General features: G+C 34.9%; 1 protein-coding gene across 8 annotated transcripts in view; it reads right to left on the bottom strand.

Annotated features, from left to right (window-relative positions):
• The window catches only part of LOC128734359 (serine/threonine-protein kinase MARK2-like), a 144,645-nt gene that overhangs the window by 17,815 nt on the left and 108,440 nt on the right, over positions 1 to 18,390 (bottom strand). For 7 of the 8 annotated variants that reach the window (XM_053828523.1, XM_053828522.1, XM_053828521.1 and 4 more), the window contains exons 12-13: positions 11,278 to 11,375; positions 10,880 to 10,994 (exon numbers count right to left, since the gene is read on the bottom strand). In XM_053828523.1, the coding sequence (XP_053684498.1) occupies positions 10,880 to 10,994; positions 11,278 to 11,375 (213 nt within the window). Of the gene's footprint in view, positions 1 to 2,024; positions 3,932 to 10,879; positions 10,995 to 11,277; positions 11,376 to 18,390 lie in introns of those variants that run through there. The other variant, XM_053828527.1, reaches the window with a different exon arrangement.

Consider the following 18,390-nt stretch of genomic DNA (forward strand, 5'->3'; position numbering starts at 1 on the left):
GTAGGGCCACGTTGTAAGCTTAGGTAATCCTAAAAAAACCATCTTGTTACCAATTTTTGCTTTTACTGCTTTTACTTTTAAATCATTTAACTTAAATTAATGAATTTGGCATTAAATGAAAGGTATTTTAATGAGCTTTTCTGGAAAAATATTGGATTGAAGCACAATTTACAAAAACAATTATTGAAAATTATCTTTTTTTTTGTGTTTTCATGATGTGAGGACTAGAGACCTAGTCACACTTTGATTGTGGTCACAAATAGTTGGATTAGTCATTCCGTTCTTGCTTCTAGCGATATCATGCTTAAGTCTACTTTTCGAAGGTGTACGAGTGGCTGATGTAAACTGATGTAAACGAAGGTGTACGAGTGGCTGATGTAAAATTTGTTCACCATTTTTTCAAACTAAAATCTTTACAATAATGTACGGAGCTTAGTTTGCGTCACAGAGATTTATCTCTGTAACGTACCTAAGTTCGAGATTCGATTATACCGTTCTTCACAATTTTTTTAGTCCTGGAGTACAGTTGCCACAGGATGGCGCGACATGCCATAATCAATTTTACCTTTTTCGTCTTGATAATGACGTTTTTGGTCGCGTTGGACGTGTCATTTGATACCGCTGAATAGAATTTTTTGTAAGGTATCATGAAAGATCAATCTTAATTAGAGGATTTCACAAACCGGTAAGTTGAATTCAATTAAATGAGCCAGTTGTCAAATAAAATAGGAATCATTTGTCGAACGTCGAAGCCGGACACTTTCTATTGGACTAGACTGTAGAATAGATTCAAATAGTTGACAAAGATGTAGCAAACAAGAAATCATCGTTATCGCATCGTAAGAGCACAGTTAAACCATAAAGATTAAAATCAGATGGTGTTCTGTCTAACGATTACCTAATTTTCCTGCTCATAAAGTTGTAGCGTAAGAATTGTTTATTGGAGAATTGCTGAGTTGAATAACTGTTCTTCAAAATAAGTGAGACACAATGATTAATTTGTAGCTTTTGAGTGTATGGCAAAAAGTTGATGAAATTTTAAGAGCGCACTGATTACAATGGCAAAATTTCAGCACAATCTGTCATGTGATTATTATGATGGCATCGGAGCAAGAATAGATCCGCCAAACCATTAGTACCGTCGTGGAAAATTCGACTGCGTCCCACAGATTGTTCAGGAAACACATGGGAATCCATCATTAGACGATGTTCCGGGTGGCGAAGTCATTTAAGAAGACCTAAACGACCCAGCGACAGAAAACCGAAGACCGCTGACCTGGTGAAGGGTAGGAAGATGTTGAGTGTGATTAAGCCGAAACTTTCGAAACTTGCAATACGACGAAAAAAGCGCATGTTTCTATCCAGTTGGTCCGAAATCGGTCTCCGCGTATTCGAGGCCTGGAAGCCACTGAACCGGAATGACAAACAAAATACAGTGGTCAAAACCCACGCCAGGAAGCTGGACATCACGGTTGGTCGTTCCTGAGGAGGTGGAAAAATTTCCCAAACATTTTTTTTTTTCAATTTCCCAAGAAAAATTTGACTTGAAATGAATTTTAGGCGACCGTTTTTGTGCGTTTTATTATCTTGTTTGCTAGTACAATCTTTATTTGAGTTAAATTTGAGATAAATTTGAGGTAAATTTGAAAAACCTTGACAAATAATGTAAGTTAGTACGTACAGTCAAAATAAACAGCATTGAACCAGTCTGGCTTCCCTGTGGTACGTATGATGCCAACTGTCAAAAAATCTCCTGTCGACCCATACTCGAACAATTTTGCTTTTGTCGTAATTAGGTTGTTTCGAACGATGTTGATTTTTTCCTACATATAAATACCCTGTTATATTTTTCCTCAATAATTTTGGTAAATTCTAGCATGACGACTTTTGGCAATACAGGTCGGCCTCGATTATCCGGGAGAAAAATATATTTTTTTATAATGTTAAACACGTTTTGAACGTAAACACATTTCAAAAAACCTATCTACAAGTTTTTTTTTCACCCGGATAATCGAGTCCGACCTGTATTAGCAAACAATTAGCCAATGAAATTAGTTTGAATTTTAGTTGGCAATTTTTCATAACTTGGGAAACTTTAATATGAAGACAATACTTTAGGTAGCAATCAGTTCGTTCTGTTTTGAACCATTTGGAATCCAAAATTGGATTTCTAATTCTAATTTCTCCAGGAAAGAAAAATGACACTAAAGTTAGCAGAAGATTGTTTTCGAATGCTAAACGTTTTAGGTAACGAGAAGTTAGGTATCAACAGCTTTGTCAAGTGATTTTGTGCCAGTAAAATTAATATCAAATATGGAATTGTTTCGTTACATTTTACATGAGGTTTTGTGAATGGTAAGATATCGATATTGTTACAATGGTCACAACCCTTGCATGCTTTGTGCCGAAAAAAGAGTTATTTAACGAATAAATTTTTTATTAGATTGAACCATTTATGTAACAGAGCGCATTTCCTCTGCGATTTTGCTAAAACATAAATGGCAACCCACTGACCAAGGTTAATGGTCACTTTGAAAGTTTTTTTTCTTCTGCAAGATTAGTTAATTTAATGATTAAAACAGTATGTTAGATTTTTATAAAAATATCAACGAAGACTTAACTTTAACAGCGAAAATTGGTTTAATTGAATCGTTCAAATGTTTTTCTCAGTTTCATATGCATTTAGAGTAAGATCTGTTATCGTTGCGTTTCACATGAATGAAGTTAGTAAACGTTGCGAACCAACAGAAACTAATAACAGTAATCATGGTATCATCGCATCGCAAAGTTCAAAGCTCAACTACTCAAAACTGATCTCAACAGTTAACATCATGAACAACGGGAATAACAACTAGTTGTGGTGAGAGCAATCATTGATAGGAAACGGTGGTGTTTACGATAATAACAGGAATCATTGTGCAACCCTTTCAATCTTGAAGACCGCATATGTAGATGGCAATTCCGAATTCGGTTGTTGGTTGATGTTCTACTCTAGTAGCGCAATCAGTAATTGTAAAGAGATGATGACAGATGAAAAAGAAGTGACAGATGCGTAACACGGCACAATTTTAACGGTGAGACGATGAGAAAATACTTTATGCTCTCAACGAGGCTGTATGCTGATGGCGATTATAATACAGTGGGGGAGCTGTCTGTTATGGAACTTGAAACAACTTGGAAGGGAAAAGGACAATCATCATGCACGGGTTGGTTTTCAGCGTCTAGTTACAAACAGTGATAAGCAGTGTGGATGTGCGCACCATTATGTAAAGCGGAACAAAGGTTTTCACCTAGCACTAGCTGGATCCGTTTGGTTTAGCGACAATAAAGGTAACACATTTTAATAAATAATAAAGAAAAACCTTTCATTGTTTTGCTTATTCGTCTTATTGAGAATTCTAAATATACAGAAATTTTATACCTTTTTCGCAATGTAATTTCTACAATTACATATTTTTGATTTAACTATCTGGAGATATTCTATTTACGATAACTGTTGGGTTGCGATTTATTACACTAAAATCACACCTTCATGTTTATTTTTGTTCTTTCGATTTCTTCTTCTGCATGCACTTTTCGCTTAATCTACTACATCTCAGGAAGCTATAAAATAATTCGCCTTGTGGTTCCTCTGCAGTAAAATTGATTAATTGTACTTTCGTTGTATTTTTTTTCGTTATTCGATAGAGAGGAACAGGTCCTGGCGGGATTGAACATTCGATCATTCCTACTTCGAAAGTTGATAGTTACAATAGAAATTGTTTTACAATCGACAGTTGGTTTACAAATAATGTAAAGACCACTCGCTACGGAAGCAGAAAACTTTCATCACACCCGAATGCGTGTTTCTATTAACTATCGGTTTTTAACTCAGATTTTGCTTTTGTACATTCATTCGTTACTTGTATCCTTATAATGAAACACCCTAAACCTGCAAAAAAGATTGTGAGAAGAAAAAAAAACGCAAAAGGCATGTAAAATATAATGGTGCAGTTTAACGAAAAAAATAAATAAATATATGAACACTATTTACACATAGTAAAAGGAAAACTTTCGAACGAAATAGCACAAACATTAAAGAAAGTTTTAAACAAATAGAAACCTGCACCTTTCGACGGGATCACCGAATGAAAGTGAAGTTAATACATTCATATCATCCTATCATGATACTATTGTTGCTGCTAGGTGGAGTTTCCTGCACTAAAACTATTGTTTAGTTAATGACTGTCTCTAGCCATAAAATTTGCATCCACATAAAGGAATCCTTTCTTATTCAATCGCTTTTTGTTTTCTTAGAATAGCAAACTTTGGAACGTTCGACGAACGACGACGAATAAAAATTGTATTCGATAAAAACTGGACGCATTAATCAGGTGAAGAATGTCGTAATTTAAGCCATATGTATAAAAATTATGTAAAAAATTATGAATTCTATCTCAAATTTCCTCGATGTTTTTCCTTTTCGCCTAATATTTGGATACTATCCCAATCTCATTTAAATTATGTTTGTTTCATTTATTAATTCAGTTCTGTCTTAATTTTGCTTGAGTTTTATCCTATATTGTACTGCCGGATTGGTTTTTAAACTAAATAAAAATGTAAACTTTGATTTACGTCTAGACTAAGCTCGTGTTTTTGTTTTGACCTTTGTAATTAATGAGTCAAGCATTTATTTATTGTTTATGATGGCAGTCTTTTAATATCAAAGGAGAACGGTAGAAAAAATAATGAAACAAAGGTGTTGAAAGTGTCTCCAAGGTGAGACGTGAAGCGAAAAGTGCGGAAAACCAGTTTTGGTAAAGAGGAACGTTATACAAACTTAGTAAGCATTGCTGCAGTGACCCTCTTCCCTTACCTAATTGCCCGCTTTTTCCGCTTCACGTCTTGTTTCACCCTGGAGACACTATCAAGACCTTTGTTTCATTAATTTCTTCAACGCTCTTTCGGTTGGTACCCGAATGTCTTACTCACTAAACTACTGCCGCCCATTAATACGCACCACACACTTCTAAGCGACGATATTATTTTTGTGACTACCCCCAGCTAGCATTTTCATATGTATATAAGTGATGAAATTTAGCATTACGTACAGATATACATGCTAATAAATCGTAATTGATGCGCAAAATTGGCATATCCGTACTATTTTGGAGGCGATATACGTGATTAGCAGTAATTTTAAGCGTTACGACTATATAAGTATTTATATACGATTAAATGCGACTCACTTCGTAATGTTATACGATTTTGCGCTGAAAATCGTATGTACGTGCGTTATTATCATTATATACGATAGAAAATCAACTTGGGCCCACTTTGTCAAGCTCTAGTTACGATTTCGAATTTGTTAAGAGATATTTACGGTAATTTTCGTACATTGATATACATGTTGGTGCTAGTTGGGCCCTCTGTCTCTACCGCCGAGAAGATAGACTATTATCTACTTGATTAGTGCGATAGAAACAAACAGTCCGTTACAGCCAGTCGCTGCGGCAAGTCTCGTGATTAAAACCACCAACGAGTGTGTTTTTTTATTTACTCGTAAATGACTCTATACGCGGTTATGACGTAAACTATTTTGGAAAGGTAGGAAATGTCTGATTCAAAGAATTATCGTTCTTTCCGTCAATTGTAAAATAAATAATAATTCTATTCTATCTAGTTAATTTAATTACAAAAAAAAATGTGTAAAATGGACTGCTGAAAACGCAAGCAGTTAACCATAGGAATTGAAATGTTGAAACTTCACTTTGTTAAAGTTTAAATTGAGCCAAACTGAGGTACTATTATAACGTTGTCTAAAACGATCTTAAACTTAATCTAAAACGAAACAATGTTATGATCAATTTTAAATTGCCAAGAAAAATCAACATCAACCAAGTCCAAGTGTGTAAAAATGTAAAGCCAGTACCAAATTAAGGTAAAATATTAAAAAACAAAACAAACAAATTCTTATGTAGGGGAATGTCGTCGTGGTTGGGCCATTTTTTGGTCCACAAATCTCATTTCAAAAGAAACTTTGGAAACTTAACAAAGGTCTAAATACGAACTATTATTAAGACCTTTGTTAAATTTCCAAAGTTTCTTTTGAAATGAGATTTGTGGACCAAAAGATGGCCCAACCACGACGACATTCCCCTAATATTTGTGTTATTTTTGTATTACTTTTGTGTTATTTGTTTATCTTTTATATCATATATTGGATAATATTCGTGTCATTTATGAGTCATTTTTAAACAATTTTCATACCATCTGTGAATCGTTTTTATAATCTTAGTGCCTATTTATGTTCCGTGTAATTTTTGTGTTGTTTCCGTTTCTTTATTGCATCATTTCATTTCACCATTTTGTGCTTTTTGTATCGTGTGGTTTGGGACTTTTGATATTCTATATCAGAAATTCCATTATTTTTGTGTTATTATCCCCTCGAAACACTTTTAATACCATCTGTGAATCATTTTCGAAATCGTTTGTATCATTTCTTTATATTTTTGTCATTTTTGTGCATTTTTCGTGTCATTTTTGTGTTACATTTATGTCGTTTTTGGTTTTTTTCTGTCACTATTAGTATAATTTTTACCATTTTTGTATTGTCTTTGTGTCATTATATTACGATGTTTTACATAACTTTTTATTTCAAATCAGGCATGATTCGAAATGGCGCACTTATAATTTGAAAAATTGAGTTTTTGGCCAAAAATACACATTTTAGATCGACTTTGGTGTCATTTTTGTATTATTTTTCATGTCTGTGTCAGTCTGTTTTCGTCATATTGGAGCATTTTCATTTCTCTTTGTTTTACTCTTATTTTTTGTTCCATTATTGTAGTATTTTTGTTGCACTTTGGTGCCATTTCGTTTCTGTACCATGTTTCATTTCTGTGCTACTTCTGTCCTATTTGAGGTCCCTTTTGCGTGTTTCTTATTTTCTGTTATATTATTGCGTTGTTTTTGTATCATTTTGTACTATTGTTATGTACCATTACCATTGTATTATTGATTTTTTGCTATTTTTGTATTATTTTGGTGTCATTTTGTGTCAGGTTTTATTGTAATTTTTGTGCCGTTCCGGGGTCCTTTGAGTGCCTTTTTTGCATAAATTTTGTATGGTTTTCAAACAACACATCTGTTAGTTTTGTATCAATTTTATTTTTGTGTATTTTTTGGCTTTGTGTGCCTTTAAGGGGACATAAACGACTAAATTTTTTATTTTAGATTTTAAATTTGCAGGGTTTTTCCAGCAAACTTCAGAAAAAATAAAAAAAAAGTTGGATGAAAAAATTAAAATTTGTCTTCTTTTTCCTTTTTCTCTGGTTGTGTTTCGTTTACAAAGCTCAAAAGTTATAAAAGTCTTTGCCAAGCTTCTACCAACAAAACAAAAAAAAAGTTTGTTCCGATACGTTGTGTAGTTTCTGAGAAAAAGGTACATACAGTTTGAAAATCGTTGTTTTACAGGAGCGGCGTTTTATTCCGTTAAGGTTGTTCTACGCCGCACTGGAATGCTTATGTGTTCGATCGTTTTTCGACCACTTCCCGTGGTCGGATTATTACAAAATTATTATTGAAATAAGCGAAATAGACTGCAGAAAATTTATAGAAAATAGAAAATTTACGACTTTTTCAGAAAATTTAGTCGTTTATGACCCCTTAATGAGTTTGAGTTGTGTGCCTTTTGTAGGAAGAGGCGAACTAGCCGCAGGCTGAAAAACAATCAAATATAGAATGAAATTTTTTTTTTGTGGTATTTCTTCGTTATTTTTGTATCACTTAATACCACTTTTGAATCATTTTTCATTTCTGTAACCGTTTTGTGTTATTTTTGCTGTCCTATTTTTGTTTTATTTTTTAATTTGTTTTATTATTATACGAAAACATCGTATCATTCATTATTATAACATAAATTTTGTATAATTTTTGGTTATGTTTGTATCGTTTTGGTACCATTTTTGCATCATTTCTGTATTTTTTTCTTTTGTGTTAATTTTCATTGTTATTTAGGAATTTCTTGAAGCCCTTTAAGGAAGAGTTTTTGTTTCATTAATGCGTTAATTATGTATTGTAGCCTGTGTCGTATTAGGTATTTTGCAGTACACTATAAACGCCTTTTACGTCCATTAATTTTACGTGATTTCGTTTTACGTCCACTTTTTTACGTCCGATATTCGAATTAACGTCCTCTCGTTTTACGTCCAAAATTTGGATTAACGTCGTCTCGTTTTACGTCCAAAATTTGAATTAACGGGATCGTCAAAAATCATTGGGTGGTCTTAGAAAATTCGAAATAACGTCTTTTCTTTTTACGTCCAAAATTCGAATTAGCGTCCTGCTTTATACGTCGAAAATTTGAATTAACGTCCTTGTTTTATACGATTGATTTTTTTTACTTCCCCCCAATAATGGAAGTTAAACGAGTTTGTGTTATTTTTGTATTATTCCATTTGTCATTGTGAATTATATGGAGCCCTGTCGTGTTTGCTCTTTTACCTGGTGCCATTTTTGTATCATTTTTCATTACTGTGCTAATTTTTTCGCTGTCTTTATCCCATTTGGAATGATTTGAGTCTGTCTTTATTTCTTTTTGTGTTATTGCGTTGTTTTTATATTTTTTGTGTCATTGTTACATAATTTTCGTACTATTTTTGAATAATTTTTCTGTTATTTTTGTATCTTTTTGGAGCCATTTCTGAATCATTTTCTTTTTTTTTTTACTTTCGTGTCAGCTTTTTAGTTGTTTTTGTGCTCTTTTGGTGAATTTTCTTTTGATTTATTAGTGCGTTATTTCTGTATTTTTGTGTTGTATTATTTTCGTATAATAATTTTTTGTAATAATTTTTCTGTTATTTTCGTATAATTTTTGGTGCCATTTCTGTCTTTTTTGAACCGTTTTGCTGTAAGTTGTCTCTTGTGGTACTGTTTATGTGCTATTTCTGTTTCATTATTGCTTCTTCTGTATGTTATTTAAGTGTCATTATTGTTATTGTTGTGTTAATTCTTATTATTATGTTATTTAGGTGTCATTTTTGTATTATATTTATTTCATTCTACCTTATTTTGTCTAATGTTCCTTTCGTTAGCATAGTTAGCTTTCGTTTGCACCAATACACAGTCATGGAGTAAGGAAGGTGACACATTCTCTTTCAAATCCCCCATTTATTCATTATTTTAAGAGATACGTATTTCGTCTCCGACCTGCTTCATTAAGTTCAAATAAAGCACTGCTGTGTATGGAAATTTAAGGAATTTTCAATATTCTATTTTCTTTTTATTTTTGTACCATCCTGGTATCATTTTGTATAATTTTTCTGTTATTTTTTCAGAAGTGTTTTTCATTTCCGTCAGTTTTTTGCTTCATTATTGCGTCATATTTGTGTTATTTCTTGTAACATTTTGTGTCATTTTTAGGTCGTTTTTCTTTTATTTTCGTATCATTTTACTGGCATTTTCGTATTATTGTTCAGTTCATATAACTTTGTTTCGTTTGTTTCATATCATGATTGCGTTATTTGTGTCACTTGTGCGTCATTTTCAAAAATTCTGTGCGAGGAGAAATATAAAATAAATATTTTTTTCAATCCAATTTTATGTGCCTAGTTTTTACCGGATACCTGCTAGTTTTCATGGAGAACGGCGCAATTGACCTATGGGACTTATATGAAATTCTTCTAACAGTACCGCAAGTCTTAACCTACGTTCAACACATTCAACAAGAACCAAAATGTAATTTTCATTCATATTCTACAGTACGATGTCACCGGTGACTGAGAGCCTATCGGTATGCGCATATCCTAATGAAAGGAAATTACAAAAATTTATCATTTGAACTCAGAATAGCAAGAACATGAAAAGTAGACTCCTCTTTCGGGTAGGTGCTCATCCGGATGCATAGTAATGCATATTCACGAGGAGCAGTAAACGTGATGCGTTGAGTGGTAGTTACAGACAAAAGGATGCATCCTAACGGAACATTTTAATGAAGATGATAAACTTTCGTCTTCCTTTGTTTGTCTTTGCGAGGTGGGAGTCGTTTTTTTATGCGGCGCCAGCAGCGCCCTAAGCTTTTAATGGTTGGTAATGGTTTGCAAATTTTCACAGACCAAGTTTTCCTGTGGCGACCTCTTGAAAGGTTAATTTATTCTAAGTTAGTAGCAACCTCAGCTGGAATGTATTCATCTCGTTTTGAATTTAAAACTACTTTGTTTGTACAAGGGTTTTTACTTTTCACAGTTTGACGTGACCTCGTACTGATTTTCTCTTTCGGCTAATTTTATCTTATTGGTGTGAAAAAATCTTAGTAGTTAATTCTAACGCTAATCTTATCATATTATAGCGACAATTTATAGGGTAACACAGAAAATATCGAGCATAATAGCACATATTTACACTGAGAATGTAACAAACGTCGAACAAGTTTAACGCAACACGAATAACCGAAATAGTAGAACAGAAGGTAAAAAACTGTACACACTGAACGTACTGGATACATGACATACGTTGTAGTATAGGGTCAAAGGTGGTGGAGTGTTATGTGAAAGTTAGGAAAATGAGTGCTTCTAAGTAGTAGTAGTTATAGTACTAGTTATAGTAGTAGTATTAGTGGTAGGTATTCTAGTGAAACAGGAAAGCCAAACAATCTATCGAAGGGTAGGTACAACAGATGGGTGAAGTAAATTAGAAATCAACAAATAAATCACAACCACTTTTGCCGAAAAAACATTAGATAAAGATGATTTGAACAATCAAAGCAATTTATGTGAGTGGATTTTTGTTGTTCATTCCGTCGCTCGGGACGGGACGATGAGAATAAAAAATAGAGCAGTTCCAAAACAAAGCAACCTGGGAGTTTATTTTTTTCCGATTGCAGGGATTCATGGCTACTTACCGTTTGCTGAATCTGGTAGTAAGTCTCTGCAGGAAAGTCTTGCCAGTATGCGGCGAGTCGCCAACGTTGCCTCCGGCTCCGGAGTATGCCGTGCTGTTTCTGGATCTGGTTTGGCCTGATGTCATTAAACAAAAAATATATTAGTTTACCTGTTTTAAAACTCATAGAAATAAAACTCAAAAAGAAAAATTATCATTTACATTTGTCCATTTGGAAAAAAAGTTGCGATTTACAACAACTACAAGTGCAGCACTTAGTAGGAGCGTTAGAACGAGACAGATTCACACTAGCTCTAACTTGCACTGCGTCAGTCAGTGATAGAGGAAGGGTGTGAGAGAGAGCGAGTGAGATGGACGGTACGTACACTCGGGGGGGTTGCAATTAGGAGTCACACTTACCCGAATGGAAAGTCGATCGCGATGGAACATTCCTGGGAAATGCAACCGGTTGTCTGGAAGAATTAACGCCTGGTGTAAGACTATTGCGATTCACCATGCTGATGTGTGTGTTGTTTTGTTGATGGTGTGTGGATACATAAGTATTGACAATAGGTTGGTCAATTTTTGCGGGTTTTGTTGTGGGTTGGTAATGATGTGAAGGCAGGGGTTGGTTGGTGGTAGGTTTTCGATTGGCGGTTTACCGGGGAAAAAACGGAAAAGAAAGAAGAAAAAGAAATATATAGTATAAAATAAATTAATGGTTTTCATAACTCAAGCAGCTAGGGGTAAAATGGAATAATAATTAGTTGATAATTCTGATTTTTTGAAAGCAAACCAAATCGTTTACAAGAATAAAGCCTAAAAAATAACCAACAAGGAAAATAGAAATTGTGAACAAAAAAATAAACTTAAACAAAAAATTCTACCAAAACCAGAGTCAATATCTGGGGTTGTTTCACGACAGAGTAGAAGGAGAATCCCGTCCATTTGAACTACGTAGCGAAGGGGAGAAACTTTCACGCATTAATCTTACACATTGGAAAACTAACGAAAATTCGAAAGGTTTTCTGCTGCAACAAACACAATAATAAGGATAGAGTTCTTTGATGGGAGCTGTTGGCATTCGGGAACTAACGACAAAGATGGATGCAAAGAGTTTTTCGAATTGTTTGGGTTTCTTTGGTGGTTGTAATATTGACGGAGAGGGTGTGTTGTCTGAGTGTAATGAAATGCGACTATTGATAAATATATAGGCTATTGATTGAAAACTGTATAATGCAAGGCAATGAAAAACAATGTTATTGAATACGAACTTAACCTCTAATTTCATGACAGATGAAGAACTAGTAAACTTAATGAAAAAAAAACCATTGTTCTGGTTATCAGAGAACTCGTAATAATGGAAAAAAATTAAAGCACATCACTGGTGAATGATTTCAAGTAAATAAATCAATACACGTTTTAATATCATTTAGAATCATTCAACATAGATTTAAACCCAGGCACTGAATACACATCAACGTATTTTTCATTTATTTGACGTTTCAGGCAAATTTTGATTCGTAATTTTGAATGACTGCAGCTTTTTACAACCGGGCCAATTTGGGATTATCGAAATAAAGGCCGACTAGTTGGCTGTCCAGAGGTTCCAAATTACGTCGAAAGTGATGATTTGGAGTTGAATTTCATGGAACGTCAAACGGCAATGTTCGCTAGCTTTCATCGAAGCGGAGGTAAAAATCAACACGAAATACTACATACACAATGTTTTAAAGAATCATTTATTAATTCATGCTGCGAAATTAAGCTCAAATAGAAATTACTGCATTTTGCTCCTTATCATCAGTTAAAACCAACACAAGGGTGGTGTCGTCAGAATTTACCCCACTCGATTTTATCACATGAATAGGCTGTTTCATTACAAAAAAAATCACATTTGCGAAAAATAAATATAAATGAATTTGGAACACTTGTTTTGATTTTCTGTGAGGTTATGTTACGACAAATAAACCTAATCCCCAAGCAGCACACATTTGGCAGTTTAAGTTGCAGCAACATATTTATGACTCAAATTGGTTATATATCGGTTGCCACAACTGGTTTGTAACAACTGTGCTACTAGGGTCGCCTTCTAATGACAAATTTAATTTCAGGATACAGTAGGATTTCGAATTTGGCATGGTTCGATTTTGGCATGCCTCGATTTTGGCAACAAAAGTATCCGTTTTTAGCAAAACAAAATAATTCCCTTACAAAAATATACTTGAATATCAGTCAGTTTCCGCATATACATGCTTTAAATGATGCCCTCAGTGTGTTCATGAAAAAAAGTTTGCTGTTAAAGAATGTTTCGAACAATAATATTTTTGTTGCCGTAAGACTACGGCTTACCACAGGTTGCCAAAAACTAACTTGCACCGGGCGGATAGCTCTTGGCGGACTTTTCAAGCAAAAAATGATTACAATTGTTGATTAATAATATTTACTCAATTTCTAACGCATTTACGTTCAATTTTTTCATATCAAAAAAGGGTCTCAATTTTGGCACGGTTTCGATTTTGGCAACATAGGCGACACGCATTTGTTGCAAATTCGAAATCCAACTGAACTATCAACGCCTTTGTTTCATAACTTTCTTGTACCATCCCTTCCGTTGATCGTAAAAAACATTCATTATAAAAAATTATGACACATTCTCAAGCGTAACGGGACACAATATACAGTCACAATTAATAACAAAAATTGTAAACTGGTTTCAGTTTCATCAAATTTTTGGCGAATATCTGGGAAACTATATGAAAATTTCATATTTCATGTTAGGGTAATTTAATTTTCATACCGTACGAGAGCTGGGAGTTGAATATTTTTGCGATATTTCAATTCGAAGAAATTAAATTTCGTAACATGAACGCGATAAATAGAAACAATGTTTACCAATTATTGATTGATTTATTTATTTTTTGTTAGATTATAGTCACTTTAACAGCTTGGGTCATTCGTGACTTCTGTTGGGTTGGGATTTGAACCCGGGTCCTCGGCGTGAGAGGCGTGAATGCTAACCACTACGCCGGGACTGTCCCCAATTATTTATTGCTTCAGGTGTCAAACGTTATATTGCGATTAGCAATAAACACAAAAGAAACTGAGATGCATCAGAGAGTACTGTTGCTGCGCTGAGTAAATTGATTGTCGCACAGAATTGGGCTATTTTCAATATGCACAATATGCGTTACAACGTAATGACATCTGTCGTATTCAACAGGGAAAGATAGATAGTTTCAAGCATACTCTCATGCATAGCGCATGATGAGACACTAGCGCCGATTTCTGCTCTTTATTATCAGAAACTAGAGGCGGTGTTCTATTGTAAGTGTCGCAAAACTAGCCCGAATCCGTGCATGATAATGAGCAAACATTCTCTTATGTGCGATGAACAGTCACACAAAATGTCATATAGAAATGACGCGCATTCGAGTTTTTTGTTTAGAGTTCTGGCTGGAATAGTATGAACAATCGATAGAGAATAAAGTGTAAAAATCACTCGAAGCCGTTCTTATTGGGAGCATTCTTATTAAAAACGCGTTGTTTGTGGGAAAGCTGTATGTTGTGCAAACGTGCGCAACAGCAAAAGAGACAAATTCTCTATTGCATCAAAAGGTGTACGACACGAGAAACAAAACATAGTTTCATTGTTCTCGCATTTTTCCAGCGCTTGTACTTGAAACATGCCGCAAGAGGGAGTCAAGTCAACGACTATCAATTTTTAAAAAATTGCTGCTTTTTTGTTTCAGAACCAGATTCTATTGCAACCAAAGAAAAAAATAAGAATACAACATTACACTTCAATTGTTTCGGCCGTCTTTTATTCTTCTTCGGGCAGCGTTTCGTTTATGAAGCTTAAAAATTATAAGTATTTTCCAAACGTCTATCAACAAAACAAAAAAATAGTTTGTTGCACGTTGTTTACTTTGAGAGAAAAAAGCACATAAACCATTTTAAAACCATATTTATACAGGAACAAGGTTTTATTGCGAGTTTATTCGGCGACGAAACAATAACAGTTTGTCGTAAACTCAGGTGTGCCACAAGGAAGTCATATAGATCCGATACTCTTCGTACTAGCGATAAGCCAGCTTCCCTTCTCAATCGACAGAGGAGCCATTCTGGTGTACGCCAATGATGTCATACTTTTTTTTACCAGCAAAAACTGTCAAAGAATGTTTTGTCCTGCAATAAAATCTGGTTACTTTCGGCAGATTCTGTGTTTTTTACAAGATCATCGCCAATTGCATACAAGTATAACTAAAAACAAATATCCCGCTAGTGACAGTAATACTGTTGTAATCCCCTTCAATTGCGATATAAATAATTTAGTTAAGCAATGTTTGCAGATGTTTCAGCATTTGGGACTCGAGCAGCACTTTCCTTACAACTGTGTCGACGATTTGTGCCTGCCTGCAGATATTTGCACGTCGATTTGGCCGCGAACTCTAGGATGCTCTGCTCGCTATTTTTAATAGTTTAAATAATACGATCTAAACTGGATATCGCGACTATCGTCTGGAGACGACAGTATTTCTATGAAACACATTGGTTGGAGCAGAATAAATACAAATAAAAAAGTAGATTTTTTTAGCACACAACGTCAAGATACATTTTAACCAATTTGGCTTCTAATCTAAGGACAGATCATGTGCCGTCGTTAACCGTTAGTTTTCCGGCAATAAGAACACACTAAGTAACAATTCTAAAGCCAGTTGGTTTTACTTAAATTTTATAAAGGTTTTATTGCAGTATTAATCATTACCTCTGGTTTCATTATGATATTACGCAATACCAAGAGGATACGACTCAAACACTCTTATAGCCAGCTATAAAACCATAAAACTGTTAATAAAGCAAATTTCTTGTGGTTGCTTATATTACCACGATAAAACTAGTTGGTTGCACCACGTTTCTTATGAAATTACCATAAGTGTGGCGTAGCTATAAAAAACCGGGAACCGGAAAAACCGGCAATTCTTAGGGATTTTTATTCACTCTGGTAAAACCTGGAATACGTAGGGAATTTCACTCAACCTCAGGGAATGCTTCAAATCTATAGCAATGTTTTTCGCACAGCACTGTACCCAGACTTGGATAACGAACCTACCCTCTATTTAATTCAAGTCAGAAATCTAGCCTGGAACCAGAGGATTAGATAAAACCAGCCACGTTGGTCAAAAAGCAGAACGACCGACGTTAGCATAAGAACAGAAAACATTTTCCGAATGCGCGATCCGGTTTCCCCAAGGGTGCGCGCAGCAAAATGGAAGTTAAGCAAAACCTTAAACTGTTTCGCATGCCTTGTGACTCGAAGAACGAAAATGAAAGATATGAACATTTCTGCGTGGTTTGCAGAAAAAAACAAAGTTAGCCGCAATGTACGATAAAATTCAGTACTTCAAGAACACGGCACGCATTGGTAAGCGATGAAAGTCCGAGTGATGCTCTCCGCTTAACCAACTTTGATTATAAATGTTTCGCCCTCCGCTTGCGAATAAACTTGCGTGGGAAACAACGAAGCAACACATAAGGAACTCACGCGCGTAGTGAAATCTGCCGCTCAGCAGATCAGAAGAAAGCAATTCTCGCATGGAGAACTGACCTAGGGAAATAGAGTAGGTGGAGAAATTTCCCCGTTTCGGTAGCCTTATGTTTAGACCCGCTGTATAGAGAAAATATACAAGAGTTGACAAGTCCAGCCGGAGGGTTAGCACACGGAGAAAATGCTTTTTTATTCGCGGTGAGCAAAGAAGGCACATTTATGAATATAAAATATGAATATGGGCTGTCTTAACATTTCCCTTGCAATCTGAAATCTGTCTGAGATGGGTCCTATTTTGTAAGTCACGTTGAGTGTCACTTTGCTTGACTGATCTACTTTTGGTATAATGTAAGTCACATGTGACACAATTTTGTCGTGTAACTCGGCTGCGTCGACCGCTAAAAAGTTAGCGACTCAACGGTCAGAAAGTGACGAATGAATTTCTTTTATTCTGGTGGCAGCGTTGCCAACATTCCAGATTTGTCTGGATGCTCCAGACTTTTTAATGCCAAGTCAGACAAAAAAGACGCTTTTCAAACATTGTCTTCCATTAGGCTAAATGGCAGCCATATTTTTGTCAGACATTTTAATCTCGTTTTCCAGATTTTCGTAAAAACCGGTTGGCAACACTGTCTGGTAGTGCATTCAGAAGCTATGCTGCCTGTTCACCCCGCACTCGACACTCGGCGGTCGAGTCGAGTTGCTCCGCGAGACTTAGAAAATAAGGCCCAATAATAATTGGGAATGGATTTTGAGGAATTGCTCAAGGAAAACTCAGGGATTTTTTTTCGAAACTGAGTAGACACCCTGTTTATAAAGCTATTAAAACGGTAACACCCTAACCAAACAGATTTGTAATTGGTGTTTTTATTAAGAATACTAAAGTTTGACTCCAAAATCATTTTCTCATGCGAGGCCATATTGCCATATTCCAGTAATTTTTTTTAGCTTGCAAACAAAAATTCATCTAAGCAGTGTTTGCAAAAAGCAAGTTATTAGGCCGTATGAATAAAACGGGTTACTTTGCTTTTTCCGTTTAAATCGTATGGGAGCATTTGCTCTAACTCTTTTATTCATAGGGCCTATTATCACGGTTTTCCTGTCACAGGAAGCAACTTAAATGATTTGAGTAGAAATTGAGATTGACTTACTGAATATATTTATTTTGTTAAAACAACCAGTTTTCGAAAATTGCAAAATTTCAATAGCGCGTTGATTTACCGCGCGTTAATTACCATATCAATATGCACGATAAAATTTAATGCGCATATGCTGCAAACGAACTGAGATTGGTCAAAATTTATCAATTATTCAATGGGATATTTTATTAAAGTCGCTATAAACCAAATCGATCAGAATGATCTGATAGTAAAACTTTAACTTTTCTGCTCACGGATGTATTTTCAAGTTTACAAAGCTGGCGAACTGATTTAGCATTTTTCCAGAGCAAAAAGCGTAGAGCTTTATTAAATTATGGCGGTGGCTGTCAAGTAGCGAAAGCTTAATCGGTTTTATTGCTGCTTTCAGCAGAGCGTGATACGATAACTTGAGCCAACTTATAATCTGATTCTTATAGAGGTTATGAAAACCTTCTGAGCAGTGGGCCGCTTGGTCAGAAGGCAGTTTTATGGCGGTCATCAGAAAGTTTTGGTGGAGCTCATAGTTTTATTTGTGGTTTTATGAAATTGGTCATGAAAACCACTATAGGAACGCAATAAAACTTAGGACTTACTTGGGACATGACGTTATCGTGAAAATTTCATCATTAAAAACTATGAATTGATTAAGAATTTTTTTTAAAGATTTTCCGAGAATTCCGAGAAACATTATTTTTCTGAAAATTTTTGTGTACAATATTTCATGCAATTTTGATCTAAATCTAGCCAATAACTTCACAAAACTACCGGTTGATTGATCGTTTGGCATATATAATTGATGTTGCGGGTTTCTGAAGCAAGAAAAAAGAACTTTTAGTGGAATTTCCA

Source organism: Sabethes cyaneus, chromosome 2, assembly GCF_943734655.1.
Source record: "Sabethes cyaneus chromosome 2, idSabCyanKW18_F2, whole genome shotgun sequence".
NCBI classification, from domain to species: domain Eukaryota; kingdom Metazoa; phylum Arthropoda; class Insecta; order Diptera; family Culicidae; genus Sabethes; species Sabethes cyaneus.